A 21,655-nucleotide genomic window follows, 5' to 3' on the forward strand; every position below is an offset into this window, starting at 1 on the left:
TAGACATTATTTCCATTGCTACGTTATTTTATTTTGCTCTTCAAATTGTGTTTTTCTGTGTTGTCGTGTGAAATACTGTGACAATAATGGCGTGTGAAAAACGTAATACTAGGCTCCAAAGTAAACTGAGAAATGACAGTGAAGTCGAAGGCAGTGTGTTAGCGCCGCAGAGTAATGAATTAACTGATGTTCAAAGTAGTAATTTGGTAATCGTGCATAGGGAAATGGAGCGGGCGGCAAACAATGGCACGGACAGTGAAACAATTAGTGAAGAGGGAAGCATTATCGATCGATCGGTCGGCAACAGCTCGCCTCAGGAATCCGAAATGACAGGACACAATTTCGCAAATACTGTAGATTCAGGTTTTGGGTTATCACCGTTTTCTCAAATAAGTCAAGACGCATTTTCTGCTTGTCAAAATGTGAATGTTGCCGGTGCAAATGCACTGCCGAAAAGCGTAGAGAAACAGATTCCAGACACTAATACATTATTATTGCAATTAATGCAACAAATGGAACAAAATCAGAGACAAACACAGCAAAAGCTTCAAAAGTTAGACACAATGGAACAAAATCAGAGACAAACACAGCAAAAGTTAGACACAGTGGAACAAAATCTTCAAAAGTTAGACACAATGGAACAACACCAGAGACAAACACAGCAACAGTTAGACGCAATGGAACAAAATCTTCACACCACGCTTGAACAAACACGTGAAGATTTAACTACTGAGTTACATAACATTGAATCGAAATGTCAAAAAGTCTGTAATGACGTAAAAACACAAATTTGTGAGCATTTTCAACCTATTTTTTCGCGGCATGAAAATGCATTACAGAATCACGAAGCAGCCATAAAAGAACTGCAAGCCATTGTTCATGAAAATCATGAGACCTTGTGGGCTAAAATTGACTCAGTTGCATCTACCGATTCGGTTACGCAACTTGCAATAACTCAGGAAAACTTAAAGGACACAGTAGATACGATTTCAACACAAATGGACACTCTGAAACTTGGTTCAGAAAAACACACTGAGGAAATGTGTTCACTATCGGAGAAAGTAGCCGAACTTTCGGATCAGGTCACTAACTTATCTACAAAGGTAGATGATGATCTGAATGACACAAGACCTGTAGCCTTCACTGACACTGAAGAGTGCGAACAAATTAGGAAATTCAAACAAAATCAGAATCAGATTAATACGCAACACCAAAGAGAAATCCGGGAAGTACAAGATCAGCTGACACAGTTAATACAAGAATTACGTATTTCAGAGGATACTCGCGCCCCAATACGGGAAGAGGGACTTAGAAATACGGAACAACCACAAAATAATAACACAGGACACTTCGGAAGTTATGAAAGAAATTGGCAAGGTGCACCGAATTTTGAAATGGAACCGCCGAAACGACATAACAATGACCGATATGCGACTCGCCGACATGATGACTTTGACTATAAGCTGTTCATTACTACACGTAAATTCAAAACATTTAAGAATTCTGGGAACGACATTCATCCACAAGCATGGCTCCATCAATTCTCTCATTGTTTTCCTCCCAACTGGTCATTAGAGCACAGATTAGAATTTATGTGTGGCTACTTAGAGAATGAACCAGCTGTAAGAATGCGGTCGGTCATTCACGATTGCCACAGTGAAGGAGAATTTTACCATGCCTTCCTCTCAGCATATTGGTCTCAAGCCACACAAGACCGGGTAAAACATGGTATCATAATGATGAAACATTTCGAACAATCTGAATTCTCCAGTCTTGTGAAATATTTTGAAGACATGTTGCACAAGAATCAGTACCTGTCAAACCCATACAGCCCCTCAGAACTCATCCGCATTTGCTTAATCAAATTACCTGAACATTTACGACATATTATTTTGGCAGGACGTTGCAAAGACGACATTGAAGCTTTTCAGGGACTGTTACAAGAATTGGAAATTGACACTGACAATCGCGGAATGCGGAAAGAGGAACACAACAATTACAGGTCACATCCGTCGCAATTCCGCGATGAAAGAAGTAATAACTGGACACGACAAGGCTATTCTCACAGCACATATCGTGACCAAAACAGACACCACCCGTATGACAAGCGTTGGCAGAGTAGTAATAACTACAGGGAAAGATCACCTCTCCGTGGTAATGACTATCACAGAGACAATCAGAGAAACAGACAATATGGGAACCAAAATAAATATTATCAGGGGAGACAGAATAACTTTAGACGCAACGGTCCAGCGCGCAGTTTCGATTCAGGGAGAAATTCTCCACCACGTGACCGACAAGAAAGAAACTATGGCATCTACCGACATGACGACAGACGATATGATCGTAACGATAGACCTGAACTGCATCAGAACTGGCGGGATTCAAACAGAGCAGGGCCCTCTCGTCACGGTGAATTTGTAGAAGTTAGGTCTCCAAATCCCAATAACGACGCGCGGCAACAAAGAGACAGACAATGACTCACACCGCAGGCAGCCGCGTGCGCCGGCTGGCTCAGAGAAAAATAACATTGACGCTAACCTTGAGCAAGATTCCAGTATTCTTTACGGACGAATACCGCATGATAATTGCATTCAAGTTGAAATTCTGCGTATTAGGAAGAGTAAAGGTTTACACCACATTTCACATGTAAAACCATTTATTGACAGATAATCTGCCTTTTAACTTTGTCTTTGCCATAAAACGTTTCACTTCACGTTACTAGTATGCTTTAGAAACTGTTACCATGCAACAATGTTTGAAGTTCAATATCCAGCCAAGAACCAAGAGAAATTATTTAAACAGAAATGACGAATGCATTGTTATAGTAAACAGACGTCACAGTGTTATTGTGTGTGTACATTCTTGCTTGTTTGTTGCACGATTACGTAACGACTATAAGGCTCACATACTTAGAACATTTACCAGTACTGCTAATGAGATTTTAATGCAACATTTTGGTTTATTTGAAAATACATTCTGAATTTAAAGTGCTTTCTGAGAGATACCAGATGACACAGAGGTTAGTTTATGTGACAGCTACACGATTTTTATCACGACGCTACTAATGAGTGACAATTTACAATGTTGCTTTTGCGGTGTATCTGTTTTATATCTGCACAGTTTTCTGAATTCTTCTGGAAAGAAAAACATGTTTTAGTAGTAACTTTTGTGGTATAGCAACAATGAGACAGCCTTTTTCGTGGCACAACATTACGTTACTGTACAGTACTTTCTTCATCACGCCAATAAGCGTAATAACTAAGATATCTATACGCAAAGCATTTCACTTTTGTGTATCATGAGGTAAGTACATTGACTTTAGCAGAACTTTGCTTACAGAGGACGATAACTACGACAGTTCCACAGAATTATCTTACAGCAAGACGCGCATTTAGCGCTACAGGACACGCATTTGAGTGATTAATCTTATACTTAACACACTTATTTTCAAAGATTTTTTAATTACAAAGAAAGTTTTCCGTGATACATTTCATTCCATTGCGGTAATTTGTAACACCTGGGAGTATAATTACATTAATCCTCAGGGGGGTACACGCTTACTTTGTGTACCATGTGTTTGGCAAGCACAAGGAGCCCTAGCTAATATGGTATTTGCTTATACAACTTTACACATCGGTACCATATTTCTCTAAAACACAGAATTACACAGCTATCTGATCATTTAACTGAGAGATAAACATTTTTTTACTACATCAGTGACACATGTTTACGCAATTACACAGTTGGATAACTTCACACTTATGAAATTGTATTTTGTCTGTACTTTGTGAACTGTTCATATTTTTTCGGAATCATTGTGATACTATGAGAGCTTTGAATGATGTATTTGGTATGAGATCATGATTTTTAAAGTACGTTTGAGGCAGCTGACACTTTTGACATGAGCAGAGAATTTTTTTAGGCTTAGAAATTATTGGAGGAAGTTACGACGATTTTGAGATTTGACTGAAGTGTTATGATGTTATTATTACGACGACGATGTGTATTATGTTGTTGAGGAATGTCTATTATGCTACGTATTTCTCACGATGAAATATTGAAGAAGTGTCGACGAATATGTATATGTATAATGAGGTAAGGAATAATGAGTAGTGTTTAGGGACTCTGATTTATGAAAAGGATGTTGGAAACCAAGAAACGTACTTTAAGAGTTATGAAATGTGTGACTGTATCACAATGCTGACGAATATTTTTTTTGGACACTTATATTTATAGGATTTTGTTTCTACAGATTTGCAACGCTAATTCTTGACCTGTGAAATATTGTTAAATGAGACTGCAACGGTAGCAGAAACTGCTGTCGTAAATATTTCCGTACGAAAGTTAAGTGACCACCTGCACGTAATTCGTCGCGGGCACCCAGCTGTGTCAGACGCCTGGAGAAAAAGCCATTATTGCGAGCCCTTTTCAGCGGCACAGGTAGAAAAAAAAAGGGGACGTGGGACGTGTCAAACACCTGGAGAACAAGCCATTAGGGTGTGCCTTTCATCGCTAATGCGACACCCTCGTTACTTGAAAACATATGATTACTAGCACTTTGTGCTAATTACTGAAATGCTTATGAATTGATGGGAAATATTCGTACATCTGCACACCTGATTACGACAAGCGTCTTTCTACGAGAGTTGAGAGCTACTAACTTATGAAATGTCACATGACTACTGAATGATATTTTTATACTTTGCTTTTCGTAGTTGCTTATTTCATTTGACATCTGGTTTCCAGCTGTGTTGCAGCATTGCTTTTATAAAATAAAATGCATTTGCTAATGTGAACACTTTCTGTCAACAGATCTATTAAATAATTATTTTATGATCCACATTCTTTAAAAAAGGAGCACTTGGAAAGGAAAGAACAATAAGAAGGGACTAATACCAGTAACTGCATCTATAATTTTCTTTTCAAGTACATGGTAATATTTCTTTTTACAATCAGTTGTTGTGGTGCACCACTTTAATTACTTAGACATTAAGATGTGATTATACATTTCCCTTATCTGCATTGTTGTTTTTACTGTAATATTTTTTCTGCTTGAGCTATGTCATGTTTAGATATAAGTTATTGCATTTGCTGTTGCTGTTTGCCAGGCATAGTGCTACTAAATTTCACATTACATTACTCTGCTAAGCCAATTTTACTACTCATTGATTTTTCATGTTGCTGCACATTGGCTCATATTAGTTGTAATTTTGCATTTTATCTGTAAATTAGATTTACTGCTGCTTGCTTTGCACTCTGCATTTTTTTGGTCATTGCTGTTTGTGTTACATGTTTTGTGCTGCTGCATTGCCTCGTCCTTTAGTTTAGCATCTGAGCTCAGTAGATTTAAGTTAGCTTAAGAGGGGGTAGCCTCTAAGAGAATGAGTTGCGATGAATTGGAAGAAATGCATTGAGAAAACAGGTTTAGGTAGGATTTTCTTGGAAATAAATGATGAGGTAAGATAATGGAAAATAAAAATGAGGTAAGAGATGTGTGAACATATAAACACAGAAAGCATGCTTAGTTAGAATTTTTTTTGGTGGAAACAAAGGATGAAATAAGAAGAAAGATATATGAAGTTTTGGGTTGGACTGCAGTACCACATGTTACACTGAAAACGAACCCTGTCCTTTCCCTTTTGTGTTATCCCACTATGTGTTTGTGTACCCTTGAGTATTTGTTTTCTTCCTGTCTCTGTGTACTGTTTCATAGAATTTTTTTCTCTTCTAATACTAAGCTATATTCACTATGAGGAGGAATACTGTTATCCTCAAATATAAGTTGCATTAATAATATGTTATTTTCTTTGTAAAGTTGTTTACAATTCTGTTCTGTTTCAATGTTCATGTGTGAAATTAACGTTTCGAAAACTATTCTCATTATTTTATGTATGTACTTATGTCACTATTTTTGTAACACTGATGTATATGTTTATTTCTATTCTTTTGTAAAGCCTGTACTACAAATGTTATCTGTATTATTATGTTTTTAATGATGTATTTTGTACCTTTGTAATTGTATTCTTATGTTATAAAATTGTAATTGTCACCAGTTCATGACATTATTAACTTGTTAGTTACATTTCACTGCACACGTTTCTGTTGGTCATAGTATGTGGACAATATGTGAGAAGTAGGGACTGTTAGTGTTTGCACGTGTGTTAATAACTCAGCAAGGGACTGGATAACAGCATTGCTGGTTCTAAGGACAATTTCAAAAACTTTGTGAGTGCACAAGTGGTGGTTTATGGACTTGCTATATTATCCGCAAGACTCTTCAACGGTGATTGTGCACCTGCACAGTCACAACAGATGGCTGCTGGCCATCTCTACAAGGACTACAGTGGGTCTGCATCTTTGGTGGCCCACCAATACCACAATCTCTACCAGGACTCCAGTGGGTCTGCTCTGTGATGACCTACCTACCAATATTCTTCAAAACTTCGAATGACTCTGCTGTGGGTTTGCTCCATTGTGGCCCATTACCTGTCAGCATGTCAAGAGTCAGCACTGTCTTTCCGTTGGAAGGACAACACTACTTCTTCAAGACTGCATGGAAATCCACTACTTCTGTGTGCATTTTCTTTTACTGCTCAGACTTTGAGAAAAACACTGCTATTCTCCTGTTATGTACAATTAGGACTGTCTTTATGGACTGTGAGACAAAATTTTAGCTTTTGACCAACATTGTATCAATAAGTGTGTGCATTTTATATCTTTGTTACTGTAATTGTGAAAAATTTTTGTCAAATCTGTATTGGCCAGTGCCCAACACCATTTGTAAAAATTTTTGTGGGGAGCATGGGGGCTATGTAAGTAGGCTGTTTATGTTTTCTCTATGTAAGTAGGCTGTTTAGGTTTTTTATTGGTAACGCCACCTCTGTATGACAATCACTGGCTGTGCTGTGGGCAGTCTGTGTCTGCTTTGCATTGTTGTAATACTCGCCATTGTAGTGTTAGGCAGCTGGCTGTGAACAGCGCGTAGCGTTGCGCAGTTGGAGGTGAGCCGCCAGCAGTGGTGGATGTGGGGAGAGAGATGGCGGAGTTTTGTAATTTTTCATGAACTGATATATTTACATATGATGATATCAAGGTAAATACATTGTTTGTTCTCTATTAATATCTTTCATTTGCTAACTATCCCTATCAGTAGTTAGTGCCTTCAGTAGTTTGAATCTTTTATTTAGCTGGCAGTAGTGGCGCTCGCTGTATTGCAGTAGCTTGAGCAGCGAAGATTTTTGTGAGGTAAGTGATTTGTGAAAGGTATAGTTTAATGTTTGTCAGGGCCATTCTTTAGTAGGAAATTTTGAAAGTCAGATTGCGTTGCGCTAAAAATATTGTGTGTCAGGTTAAGCACAGTCATATGTATAATTGTTGAAAGGGGACGTTTCACTAGCACTCCTGAAAGAAAGGATATTGCGGAGACATGGCTTAGCCACAGCCTGGGGGATGTTTCCAGAATGAGATTTTCACTCTGCAGCGGAGTGTGCGCTGATATGAAACTTCCTGGCAGATTAAAACTGTGTGCCCGACCGAGACTCGAACTCGGGACCTTTGCCTTTCGCAGGCAAGTGCTCTACCAACTGAGCTACCGAAGCACGACTCACGCCCGGTACTCACAGCTTTACTTCTGCCAGTACCTCGTCTCCTACCTTCCAAACTTTACAGAAGCTCTCCTGCGAACCTTGCAGAACTAGCACTCCTGAAAGAAAGGATATTGCGGAGACATGGCTTAGCCACAGCCTGGGGGATGTTTCCAGAATGAGATTTTCACTCTGCAGCGGAGTGTGCGCTGATATGAAACTTCCTGGCAGATTAGAACTGTGTGCCCGACCGAGACTCGAACTCGGGACCTTTGCCTTTCGCGGGCAAGTGCTCTACCAACTGAGCTACCGAAGCACGACTCACGCCCGGTACTCACAGCTTTACTTCTGCCAGTACCTCGTCTCCTACCTTCCAAACTTTACAGAAGCTCTCGTGCTTCGGTAGCTCATTTTGAAAGTAAATTCACGGTTCAGAAACCTGTACCCCGTTCCACACTAGATTGTCCGAGATGTTGTTGTTGTTGTGGTCTTCAGTCCTGAGACTGGTTTGATGCAGCTCTCCATGCTATTCTATCCTGTGCAAGCTTCTTCATCTCCCAGTACCTACTGCAGCCTACACCCTTCTGAATCTGCATAGTGTATTCATCTCTTGGTCTCCCTCTACGATTTTTACCCTCCACGCTGCTCTCCAGTACTAAATTAGTGATCCCTTGATGCCTCAGAACATGTCCTACCAACCGATCTCTTCTTCTAGTCAAGTTGTGCCACAAACTCCTCTTCTCCCCAATTCTATTCACTACCTCCTCATTAGTTATGTGATCTACCCATCTAATCTTCAGCATTCTTCTGTAGCAACCCATTTCGAAAGCTTCTATTCTCTTCTTGTCTAAACTATTTATCGTCCACGTTTCACTTCCATACATGGCCACACTCCATACAAATACTTTCAGAAACGACTTCCTGACACTTAAATCAATACTCGACGTTAACACATTTATCTTCTTCAGAAACGCTTTCCTTGCCATTGCCAGTCTACATTTTATATCCTCTCTACTTCGACCATCATCAGTTATTTTGCTCGCCAAATAGCAAAACCCCTTTACTACTTTAAGTGTCTCATTTCCTAATCTAATTCCCTCAGCATCACCCGCTTAATTCGACTACATTCCATTATCCTCGTTAAGCTTTTGTTGATGTTCATCTTATATCCTCCTTTCAAGACACTGTCCATTCCATCCCACTGCTCTTCCAAGTTCTTTGCTGTCTCTGACAGAATTGCAATGTCATCGGCGAACCTCAAAGTTTTTATTTCTTCTCCATGGATTTTAATTCCTATTAAGAATTTTTCTTTTGTTTGCTTTACTGCTTGCTTAATATACAGATTGAATAGCATCGGGGAGAGGCCACAACCCTGTCTCACTCCCTTCCCAACCACTGCTTCCCTTTCATGTCCATCGACTCTTATAACTGCCATCTGGTTTCTGCACAAATTGTAAATAGCCTTTCGCTCCCTGTATTTTACCCCTGCCACCTTCAGAATTTGAAAGAGAGTTTTCCAGTCTACATTGTCAAAAGCTTTGTGTAAGTCTACAAATGGTAGAAACGCAGGTTTGCCTTTCTTAACCTTTCTTCTAAGATAAGTCGTAGGGTAAGTATTGCCTCACGTGTTCCAACGTTTCTACGGAATCCAAACTGATTTTCCCCGAGGTCGGCTTCTACCAGTTTTTCCATTCGTCTGTAAAGAACTCGCGTTAGTATTTTGCAGCTGTGAGTTATTAAACTGATAGTTCGGTAATAATCACATCTGTCAACACCTGCTTTCTTTGGGATTCGAATTATTACATTCTTCTTGAAGTCTGAGGGAATTTCGCCTGTCTCATACATCTTGCTCGCCAGATGGTAGAGTTTTGTCAGGACTGGCTCTCCCAAGGCTGTCAGTAGTTCTAATGGAATGTTGTCTACTCCCGGGGCCTTGTTTCGACTCAGGTCTTTCAGTGCTCTGTCAAACTCTTCACGCAGTATCATATCTCCCATTTCATTTTTATCTACATCCTCTTCCATTTCCTTAAGATTGTCCTCAGGAACATCGCCCCTGTATAGACCCTCTATATACTCCTTCCACCTTTCTGCTTTCCCTTCTGAGCTCTTGATATTCATTCAAGTGGTTATCATTTCTCCGAAGGTCTCTTTAATTTTCCTGTAGGCAGTATCAATCTTACCCCTAGTGAAATAAGCCTCTACATCCTTACATTTGTCCTCTAGCCTTCCCTGCTTAGCCATTTTGCACTTCCTGTCGGTCTCATTTTTGAGACGTTTGTATTCCTTTTTGCCTGCTTCATTTACTGCATTTTTGTATATTCTCCTTTCATCAATTAAATTCAATATCTCTACTTTTACCCAAGAATTTCTACTAGCCCTCGTCTGTTTACCTACTTGATCCTCTGCTGCCTTCACTATTTCATTCCTCAAAGCTACCCATTCTTCTTCTACTGTATTCCTTTCCCCTATTGCTGTCCGGGATATGCTGAACAAAAGAACGATGACCCCTGAAACCTCGCTTATTTAGGTATATTAGCCGTGACTTCTCGCGATGCTCTCGGCAGGATAGTTACGCGCTTTGCGGAGTCTTGGTTGGCTAGCGCCCTCTGTGAAGCACGGCCACGTCTCACGAGGTGAAGAGCGTCGGTTGACGGCAGTGACAGAGGGCAGGCAAGGCACGGAGCAACGCGAGTAGTCACCCGGCTCTCGGTGTACTGCGAGGACGCACGGGCTGACATTCCGGCGGCCAGTGGAACTGGAGTGCGGAAGCAGTCACCCGTCAACAAAGTCACGAGTCGTGCCCATATGGAATCCTGAGGAGAGCGCGGGAGCTTACCCTGGCGTGCACGTTTACGGTGAGCACCTGGACTAGCTCTAAATGGTGAGTCATTTTATGGTGGAGCATTTGGATGTCATTGCTCCGTGTAGCCACACTGATTTTCGCTAGTCATTCCTTAAACCACAAACTCGTGTTTTCGTTATTGAAATACTGTAAGTTTGTCAGTTACTCTTCTTTCTTGTCTTGCGCTCTTGTTGTCAAAACAAGTAGAGTTTAAAAGGAACAGAAATCTTCTGTAGCACAACACAGCTCTCGTAATCTCCATACCTGTGCCATCTGCTGTCCACAGTTCTATGCCATCAGTGTAGTTTTCTTTCTTAGACCAGAAGAGATACAGCACTCGCTGCAATGTTATTATTTCGCATCTTGTAGTTCCTTTAGCATCTGTTCCACTCGAATATCGTACACTTTCTTTCTGAAACTGAATATACACTGATGACCAAAAACAAGTTATTTTTCCGTCTTTGGACCGGAGTACAACACAGATTGTGCGTATCAGGGACCCAGCAGTTTGTTCGTAGGTTTTTGGACGTATGTGGCATTAGCTGTCTGCGCGCAGGTCATGAAATTCGCCTAGATAACCAGCCGCTGATTTTCGTACGCGGTGATGTCACCTGATACAATCCAGATTGTTTCCGTGGCATTTACATCAGGTGAATTTGCCCACCGAGGCATCAACGTGGCTTCACTATACTGCTCCTCAAACCACTGCAGCGCTATTCTGGCTCCGAGACACTGAAAGATGAGATCGCCGTCGCGGGAGACATAACGCATGAAGGGATGCAGGTGGTTCCCAGCTGTCGGCGCACCTTCGATTACTACCACAGGTCCCATGCAAGTTCAGGAGAACGTCTCCCGTAGCATAATACTGCTCCCAACAGCCTGCGCCCGCAGCGCGCTGCACGTTTCGAGCCGCCGTTCACCTCGAAGACGGCGTTAATGGAGACGACCAGGGACCTCGTGTAGGAAAACTGTGATTCACCCGAAGAGCCGACTCGTTGAGATTGATCGACGGTCGAATTCCTAAGATTCTGTACCCACTGCTATCGTAATTGACGATATAGCTGGGTCAAAATTTGAACACGTACGGGTGGTCTCCTGCAGAGCTCCATGTCCAACAATGTACGATGAAGGGTGTGCTCCGAAGCACTTGAGCATACACCTGCATTGTGCTCTTTCGGCACAGATGCCACAGATCACTATCTACGTTACTTTAGAGAGCAGACAAGTCTCCGAACCCTACGTTCTGGGGACGGTCGTGGACATCCAACCATTTAGCGCCCAGTGGTACTTTAACCGTCCTTCTACCATTTCCCGTAGATGCTCACAATAGTAGAATGTGAACATTCGACCAGCTTCACTGTTTCCGAGATACTCGTTCACAGGCTCTGTGTAATAATACACTACTCGCCATTAAAATATATTATACTAGAACTGACAAGTGATTACATTTTCACGCAATTTGGGTGCATAGATCCTGAGAAATCAGTACCCAGAACAACCACCCCTAGCCGTAATAACGGCCTTGATACGCCTGGGCATTGAGTCAAACAGAGCTTGGATGGCGTGTACAGCTGCCCATGCAGCTTCAACCCGATACCACAGAAGTGACTGGCGTATTGTGACGAGCCATTTGCTCGGCCACCATTGCCCAGACGTTTTCAATTGGCGAGACATCTGGAGAATATGCTGGCCAGGGCAACAGTCGAACAATTTCTATGTCCAGAAAGGCCCGTACAGGACCTACAACATGCGGTCGTGCATTATCCTGCTGAAATGTAGGGTTTCGCAGGGATCAAATGAGGGTCGTAACACATAAGAAATGTAACGTCCACTGTTCAAAGCGCCGTCAATACGAACAAGAGGCGATCGAGACGTGTAACCAATGGCACCCCATAAAATCACGCCGGATGATACGCCAGTATGGCGACGACGAATACACGCTTCCAATGTGCTTTCACCACAATGTCGCCAAACACGGATGCGACCATAATGATGCTGTAAACAGATCATGGATTCATCCGAAAAAATGACGTTTTGCCATTCGTGCAGCCAGATTCGTCGTTGAGTACACGATCGCAGGCGCTCCTGTCTTTGATGCAGCGTCAAGTGTAACCGCAGCCATGGTCTCCGAGCTGATAATGCTGCTGCAAACGTCGTCGAACTACTCGTGCAGATGGCTGTTGTCTTGCAAACGTCCCCATCTGTTGACTCAGGGATCGAGACGTGGCTGCACGATCCGTTACAGCCATGCGGATAAGACGCCTGTCATCTCGACTGATAGTGATACGAGGCCGTTGCGATCCAGCACGGCGTTCCGTATTACCCTCCTGATCCCACCGATTTCATATTCTGCTAACAGTCATTGTATCTCGATCAACGGGAGCAGCAATGTCGCGATACGATAAACCGTAATCGCGATAGGCTACAATCCGACGTTTATCAAGGTCGGAAACGTCATGGTACGCATTTCTCTTCCTTACATGAGGCATCGCAACAACGTTTCACCAGGCAACGCCGGTCAACTGCTGTTTTTTGTATGAGAAATCGTTTGGAAACTTCGCTCATGTCAGCAGGTTGTAGGTGTCGCCACCGGCGCCAGCCTTGTGTGAACGCTCTGATAAGGTAATCATTTGCATATCACAGCATCTTCTTCCTGTCGTTAAATTTCGCGTCTGTAGCACGTCATCTTCATGGTGTAGCAATTTTAATGGCCAGTAGTGTAATCTGCTCTTTGTCAAAGTCGCTTGTCTCAATGGAATTTCCCATTTGCAACTCCTATCGTCGCTAGCGTATTTCCACTTCCACGTGTCCTCTGCTTACATACTTTTGCTACCGCATCACGAGCCCGCAACCCCACCAGGCGGTATCCAATGTCACAGTGGACCGACAAGAACCTTTAGATGTACTTAAGTCGTACTATGATCTTTCGTCGGTGTCTGCAGCTTCTATCGAGAACCGGGCTGTAGAAGGATGCAAGAAAGACTGCGAAATAATACAAACTACGAAAAAATGGGAAATAAGAATACGAATAAGTAAATTTTACCAGTGATAGGATGTTGTGTGAGGTAGTTTCCTGACACTACTGACACCACTTGACCCAAGAAACGGCCAGCGAGACCTGCGTGCCGAGAGAGCACACAGGGACTACAGCCAGTTCTGCCCTGGAACCGAGATGACGGTAGCCCCAAACGCCACGCATTCTGGACACCGAGTTGTGATGTGGACGTGTGACAAACAACCCAGAGCCTGCACGGGTGGCGCCACTAGGCCAACCAGATGACTCAACACAAAAAGCAGGTGACGTCTATGTCCGTGCACATCGGGAGAGACTGCTTTCATGCCAAACACACTGGCGCCATCCAACGTGTCATTTCTGTCCAGCCACTTGTGACTCGTTTCCCACAACAACAAAGACTGAATTTATATATCCTAGAATACAAAAAATTCATTATCCTGCACTAGAAGCAGATATATAACACCAAACAATTATATTTCAGTGACCTTCCATCCTTGGCCAGTTTTTCAACCTCCACGAGTTTCAGCCACTGTGAAGCAATGGCTGCCTGTAGCAAGTCTTTTTCCTTTATGTTGGTACTTTAATGACCCATGAGGACAAGGGCCAGGCAACGGATAAACACGGTCTGTCAAGACCTGATGTTGTTTACAAACGTTGCATACTATAAAACAAAAGAGGGGAGGCAATTGCCCGCATCTCGTGGTCGGGCGGTAGCGTTCTCGCTTCCGACGCCCGGGTTCCCGGGTTCGATTCCCGGCGGGGTCAGGGATTTTCTCTGCCTCGTGATGGCTGGGTGTTGTGTGCTGTCCTTAGGTTAGTTAGGTTTAAGTAGTTCTAAGTTCTAGGGGACTGATGACCATAGATGTTAAGTCCCATAGTGCTCAGAGCCATTTGAACCATTTGGGAGGCAATTTGCCACGCGGGATTAGCCGAGCGGACTAGGGCGCTGCAGTCGTGGACTGTGCGGCTGGTCGCGGTGGAGGTTCGAGTCCTCCCTCGGGCATGGGTGTGTGTGTTTGTCCTTAGGATACTTAAGCTTAGGTAGTGTGTAGGCTTAGGGACTGATGACCTTAGCAGACCTTAGCAGTTAAGTACCATAAGATTTCATTCACATTTGAACATTTTTGAAAGAAATTTACACACACACATTAGGAAGATAATAAACTCTCTCAAGAATAAAAGCTCACATGCAGTTGATGGCATTTCCAGCAGGATAATAAAAGCTTGTTCCCAAGAAATAAGTGGGATTCTTAGCCACATATGTAATAGCTCTCTGAAGCAGTGTATTTCCCCAGATAGACTGACGTATGCCATTGTTAAACCACTGCATAAAAAGACGATACGTCTGATGTCAACAACTACAGCCCAATCTCTCTCCTGACTCCCCTATCCAAAATTGTTGAAAAAGTAATGCATGGTAGAGTAGCTTCACACCTTTGTAAAAATAAAGTTTTAACAACAAGTCAGTTTGGTTTCCAGAAGGGTTTATCAACGGAAAATGATATAGATACTTTCACTGATGAAATATTAAATGCTCTGAGTAACCGGAAGTCACCCATTGGAATTTTTTGTGATCTATAAAGGGCTTTCGATTGTGTAAATCATGGAATACTTCTAGATAAGCTTAAGTACTGTGGTATGAATGGGGCAGTGCTCAAATGGTTAAAATCATACCTAACTGGAAGAGTGCAGAAAGTTGAAATAAACAGTTCACATAATATGCAAAAAACTGGTGAATTCTCAAACTGGGGAACAATCAAGAATGGGGTGCCGCAAGGTTCGGTCTTATGTCCTTTGCTGTTCTTAATATGTATTAATGACTTGCCATTCTATATTCACGATGATGCAAAGCTGATACTTTTTGCCAATGATACAAGTATAGCTACCACACCTGACAGACAAGAATTAACTGGTCAAATTGTAAATGATGTTTTTCAGAAAATCATTAAGTGGTTCTCTGCAAATGGGCTCTCATTAAACTTTGACAAAACACAGTATATACAGTTCCACGCAGTAAATGGAATGACACCATTAATAAATATAGACTTTGATCAGAAATCGGCAGCTAAGATAGAATATTCAAAATTTCTAGGTGTATGCATTGCTGAGGGGTTGAACTGGAAAAAAACACACTGAGGATCTGCTGAAACGTTTGAGGTCAGCTACTTATGCTATTAGGGTCATTGCAAATTTTGGCGATATACATCTGAGTAAATTAGCTTACCACGCCTATTTTCATTCTGTGCTTTCGTATGGCATTATATTCTGGGGTAACTTATCACTGAGTAAAAGAGTGTTCATTGCACAAAAGCGTGTAACCACAATAATTGCTGGAGCTCATCCAAGACCATCCTGCAGACACTTATTTAAAGAGCTAGAAATCTTCAATGTAGCCTCACAATATATATATTCACTTATGAAATTTGTTATTAACAATCCGAACGAATTCAAAAGTAATAGCAGTGTACATGGCTACAACACCAGGAGAAAGGATGATCTTCACTACTCAAGGTTAAATCTATCTTTGGCTCAGAAGGGGGTAAATTATGCTGCCACAAAAGTCTTTGGTCACTTACTTAATAGCATAAAAAGTCTGACAGATAGCCATATAGCATTTAAAAGGAAATTAAAAGAATTTCTTAATGGCAACTCCTTCTACTCATTAGATGAATTTTTGGATATACTAAGTGGGTAATTTCCCAAACGCCCCAAAAAAAAAAAAATTACAAATATTGAGTGTCATGCAACATTTTGTCTAATGTAATATCTTGTATAGACACCTTTTATTAACCTCACACGTTCCACATCATTACGAAGTGTCGTATTCATGATCTATGGAACAAGTACTAATGTAATCTAATCTAATCTAATGGTGAATTGAGAAATATACATGGTTATTCAAAGGTTGACATTTAATCTTCAAGCTGAATGCTACTGACTCTGTGAACGCAAAGAAGTATGTAGAGATCGACTGAAACAAGTACTTTACTGTTAAGAGTCTCCCCTCTGCCTTATTGGAAAATGCAATAAAATGGTGTGTGATTTATTGTCTGTAACTACTGGCTGACGCCCCCGTAATTCATACTGTGAATATGAAAAACGTGGACACGTTGCGACGGAACTCACCTCATGCGAGAGACTTCAGCGTCAGCAGGTGGTGGAGTGGGGCAGGCTGGTGGTGCAGCTGCCACGGGAGTACAGCTTTGCTCGCTGGAGGTGCCGGCCGCCGTCGCCCTGCTGTCTTCAGTGGCTGGAGTGCTGGACCGAGGGAGACACCGTGTTAGTGAGGAGGCCAGGGGGCACCTCACGACAGGCACTACTGCTAAGGGATTGTCATTCTTAACAATGGAACACACGCTGCCGGCGACTGTACTGTGACCACAAAGGTGAATCCCTTACCATCGAGCTAATCAGTTCACACACCTCTTCTCCTCAGATTCTCACAACAATCCGTTGCATACCAAAAATACATGTTGTATAAAACAATATGCAAATGAGAGGTACATACAAGGGCCAACAGTTATCGTGGAGCCATATAACTACTGTACAGCACAATTTGAATGCATAAAAACAACAATAAAACAGAAACTAGAACTCGAACAAACTTTAAATAAACTGATTGGGCACTGTAGTCACTGAATGATGTTCCCAGCTCGTGTGTCACGGTCGGGCTGTAAAGCCACAGGTGCAAAAACGAGGAGAGCATCGTTTGAACTAGTGGGGAGGACGTTCAGAGAAGCAAGGGGTACAAAATTAGCGATATTATGAAGCCATTCCAGTAAACCATTTAATTGCTGTAAGAATTAATATCACAGAAATTGAAACATTTCCCAGTGCCTGTATTTGATTCATATTAGCCAACGAGTACCCTCAATGAACAGGCCAATGTTGAATATCATTTGACTGCAAAGTTTAAGTGTCTGAGTAAGATCAGTAAAGAAAACAGAGACAACGCATATATACATTTACGCTTTGCAATGGGTATAGAGAGCAGATATTGTCGTCATTGGTACCATAACGTCTACCCACTCCTGTGTGCTAGTTATGTTTCCTCTGTGTCTAACAGTATTCCCAAAAATAAGTCACATAATGTACTACCTGATGTTTTCGCATGTCCACAACTGCAGCACCATTAAGTGGACTACACTTGCCAGTATAGACTCAACATTTGCATCCACATGTCCACACTTCAGCACCTGACTTGCTGCTCTTGACACATCTACTTGGACTTGCTAACCAACCTAAAACCATATTACTCCTAATATTTGTTATTATTAGACTTCAAATGAATTAAATATGGCATAATATTGTGCACTCACTGACTTCAGTCATCAATATAAATATATGCAGTCGTACATCTACACTCTGTGTTATATACATACAACACTGTCCATTAATATGACCACCTGTCAAAACACTGAATAGGGTAAATAACCGCATGGGCAACTGCGAGACATGCAGGAAGAGAACCAATGACGTTCTGATAGGCTCCAAGAGGCATGTGCTGTCATGCCATGGTCATCTGTGCTGGGTTTCTCATTTGAAAATCCGTGGTACAGACTGTTTGATCAAAGTGGTCCCGTACATTCTCGTTTGGTTTGAAATCCGCTAGTTTCGTGGCGTGGGGATTACAGGCCACCCACCCTGATGCTCTTCACACCATGTACATGTATTGCGAGCTGTGTGACAGGTTGCATTATCCTACTGGTAGATGCAGTGATGACGAGGAAAAAAAAACTGCTTGTAGGGATGGACATGGTCTCCTAGGACAGATGCATACTTGTGCCGATCCTTTGTGCCTTCCAGAATGACGAGTTCAGCCAGTGAGTGCAACGGAAACATTCTCCGAAATGGCCACCTGTCGCCATTCAGTGTACACCTAGTTCTGGTGCTCCCATGCAATTTCCATCCTTCGTCACTGAAGAAAAGCAGGACCATATGTACCAACATTCACTGAATGGTCGTTAAATAAACACTGTTGATATCCCCTTGGTTAATCTGGGCAGTCAACTGCTCAATGGCTGCATATCCGTCAGCTCATACACGTCTCTGCAGCCATCATTCACCACTCTTATCCATGGCACGCAATGCACAACAGTTGTCTTGGCACCGGTTTTGGGTGGCGCCAATATGCCACGCAGGTTGTGCTTTAACCAGGACGGTGAAATGTTTATTTTCATTTGTAAATAAATTTCAGTCCCAAAACTGAAATAATTTATGTAAACCTACGTCAGAAACGTCGTATTTTTGTATGAATTCCGCGTATTGTCTTATAATGTGAAATTGCAATTAATTCTTAAATGGGAGAGAGCATACAGATGTCAAAACTAGCGAAAGAGAGCAATTGTATCTTATAATTCATAATAATGCAGCAAATGCAGCGCAAGCGGCGTCAACAACCAAATTTGATGCGACCGGTCGCACCGGAAAGGAGTGCAGTGAAGTCTCTTGAACATTTTCCCCCGCAAGAGACTTCTAGAGAAATAAGAGACTGAGGAAGAGTGACAGTGGAGTTGCCTTCAGTTGTCTATTTGTATATAAACACGAGCGGAGTCTGGATCGGTCTCTCTCGATATCTCTCTCTCTCCTGAGGCCCGCTCTCTTCCGGTGTCTCCGCTCTTGTCGATCGCTCTAAATGATCGCTCTCTCGAATGGTTTTGTGGTAGGCAGCTGTTCTTGAAAGATATTTTCAAGGTGTGTAAAGTACTTATCTATGTAAAAGGTATAGTCAGCATATGAACAAATGTTTCATTTCAACAAGATTAACCTTGCTGCCAACTTTCCTATGTCTCAGTTAGGAGAACTGCGAGACTGTGGTACATATCGTTTGCTATCATATCATTCTTTTTACTTGGCTGCTTCTTTTAATTAATGGCACTCCAGTTAATTTCCTCTCATCAAAATGTATTTTTCCATTACCAGTAAAGGGTACCACTCAGAATAGAGAAAACTTTGCTTTTTGGAAATAATAACTCGACAGCACTCATGTTGTTGTAGTTGTTGTGGTCTTCAGTCCTTAGACTGGTTTGATGCAGCTCTCCATGCTACTCTATCGTGTGCAAGCTTCTTCATCTCCCAGTACCTACTGCAGCCTACATCCTTCTGAATCTGCTTAGTGTATTCATCTCTTGTTCTCCCTCTACGGTCTTTACACTCCATGCTGCCCTCCAGTACAAAATTGGTGAACCCTTGATGCCTCAGAACATGTCCTACCAACTGATTGCTTCTTCTAGTCAAGTTGTGCCACAAACTCCTCTTCTTCCCAATTCTATTCAATACCTCCTCATTAGTTATGTGATCTACCCATCTAATTGATTGGCGACTCCATGGAGTATTCTGAGCACCACAATTGGAAGGAGAAAGAGCATTGGTCGTATTTTTTTGTTTATTATCCGCAAAATCGATTTTCGGTCACTTAGTGACCATCCTCAGTGCTGTAATATACAATTAAAATTGGTAGCACTGGTATCAACAAGCTTAGAGCGATCACATCTAATCTTCAGCATTCTTCTGTAGCACCACATTTCGAAAGCTTCTATTCTCTTCTTGTCCAAACTATTTATCGTCCACGTTTCACTTCCATACATGGCCACACTCCATACAAATACTTTCAGAAACGACTTCCTGACACTTAAATCAATACTCGACGTTAACACATTTATCTTCTTCAGAAACGCTTTCCTTGCCATTGCCAGTCTACATTTTATATCCTCTCTACTTCGACCATCATCAGTTATTTTGCTCCCCAAATAGCAAACCTCCTTTACTACTTTAAGTGTCTCATTTTCTAATCTAATTCCCTCAGCAGCACCCGACTTAATTCGACTACATTCCATTATCCACGTTTTGCTTTTGTTGATATTCATCTATTACCCTCCTTTCAAGACACTGTCCATTCCGTTCAACTGCTCTTCCAAGTCCTTTTACTGTCTCTGACAGAACTACGATGTCATCGGCGAACGTCAAAATTTTTATTTCATCTCCATGGATTTTAATTCCTACTCCGAATTTTTCTTTTGTTTGCTTTACTGCTTGCTCAATATACAGATTGAACAGCATCGGGTAGAGGCCACAACCGTGTCTCACTCCCTTCCCAACCACTGCTTCCCTTTCATGTCCATCGACTCTTATAACTGCCATCTGCTTTCTGTACAAATTGTAAATAGCCTTTCGCTCCCTAGATTTTACCCCTGACACCTTCAGAATTTGAAAGAGAGTGTTCCAGTCAACATTGTTAAAAACTTTCTCTATGTCTACAAATTCTAGAACCGTATGTTTGCCTTTTCTTACTCTTTCTTCTAAGATAAGTCGTAGGGTCATTATTGCCTCACGTGTTCCAACGTTTCTACGGAATCCAAACTGATCTTCCCCGAGGTCGGCTTCTACCAGTTTTTCCATTCGTCTGTAAAGAATTCGCGTTAGTATTTTGCAGCTGTGACTTATTAAACTGATAGTTCGGTAGTTTTCACATCTGTCAACATCTGCTTTCTTTGGGATTGGAATTATTATATTCTTCTTCAAGTCTGAGGGAATTTCGCCTGTCTCATACATCTTGCTCACCATATGGTAGAGTTTTGTCAGGACTGGCTCTCCCAAGGCTGTCAGTAGTTCTAATGGAATGTTGTCTACTCCCGGGGCTTTGTTTCGACTCAGGTCTTTCAGTGCTCTGTCAAACTCTTCACGCAGTATCATATCTCCCATTTCATTTTGATCTACTTACTCTACCATTTCCATAATATTGTCCTCAGGAACATCGCCCCTGTATAGACCCTCTATATACTCCTTCCACCTTTCTGCTTTCCCTTCTTTGCTTAGAACTGGGTTTCCATCTGTGCTCTTGATATTCATGCAAGTGGTTCTCTTTTCTCCGAAGGTCTCTTTAATTTTCCTGTAGGCAGTATTTATCTTACCCCTAGTGAGATAAGACTCTATATCCTTACATTTGTCCTCTAGCCATTCCTGCTTAGCCATTTTGCACTTCCTGTCGATCTCAATTTAGAGACGTTTGTATTCATTTTTGCCTGCTTCATTTAGTGCATTTTTGTATTTTCTCCTTTAATCCTGTCCGGGATATGCTGAACAAAAGAACAAATACTCCTGAAACCTCGCTACGTTTGTTATATGAGCCGTGACTTCTCGCGATGCTCTCGGCAGTTTAGTTACGCGCTTTGCAGCGTCCTGGTTGGCTAGCACCCTCTGTGAAGGACGGCC

At 41.9% G+C, this 21,655-nt stretch overlaps 1 protein-coding gene across 1 annotated transcript in view; it reads right to left on the minus strand.

Annotated features, from left to right (window-relative positions):
• Nucleotides 1-21,655, minus strand: part of LOC126424549 (uncharacterized) — a 129,067-nt gene that overhangs the window by 21,226 nt on the left and 86,186 nt on the right. Inside the window, exon 7 of the mRNA XM_050087296.1 lies at nucleotides 16,571-16,702. Coding sequence (XP_049943253.1) covers nucleotides 16,571-16,702 — 132 coding nt within the window. The remainder of the gene's footprint in view (nucleotides 1-16,570; nucleotides 16,703-21,655) is intronic.

The sequence above is a fragment of the Schistocerca serialis genome, chromosome 10, assembly GCF_023864345.2.
Source record: "Schistocerca serialis cubense isolate TAMUIC-IGC-003099 chromosome 10, iqSchSeri2.2, whole genome shotgun sequence".
NCBI classification, from domain to species: Eukaryota; Metazoa; Arthropoda; class Insecta; order Orthoptera; family Acrididae; genus Schistocerca; species Schistocerca serialis.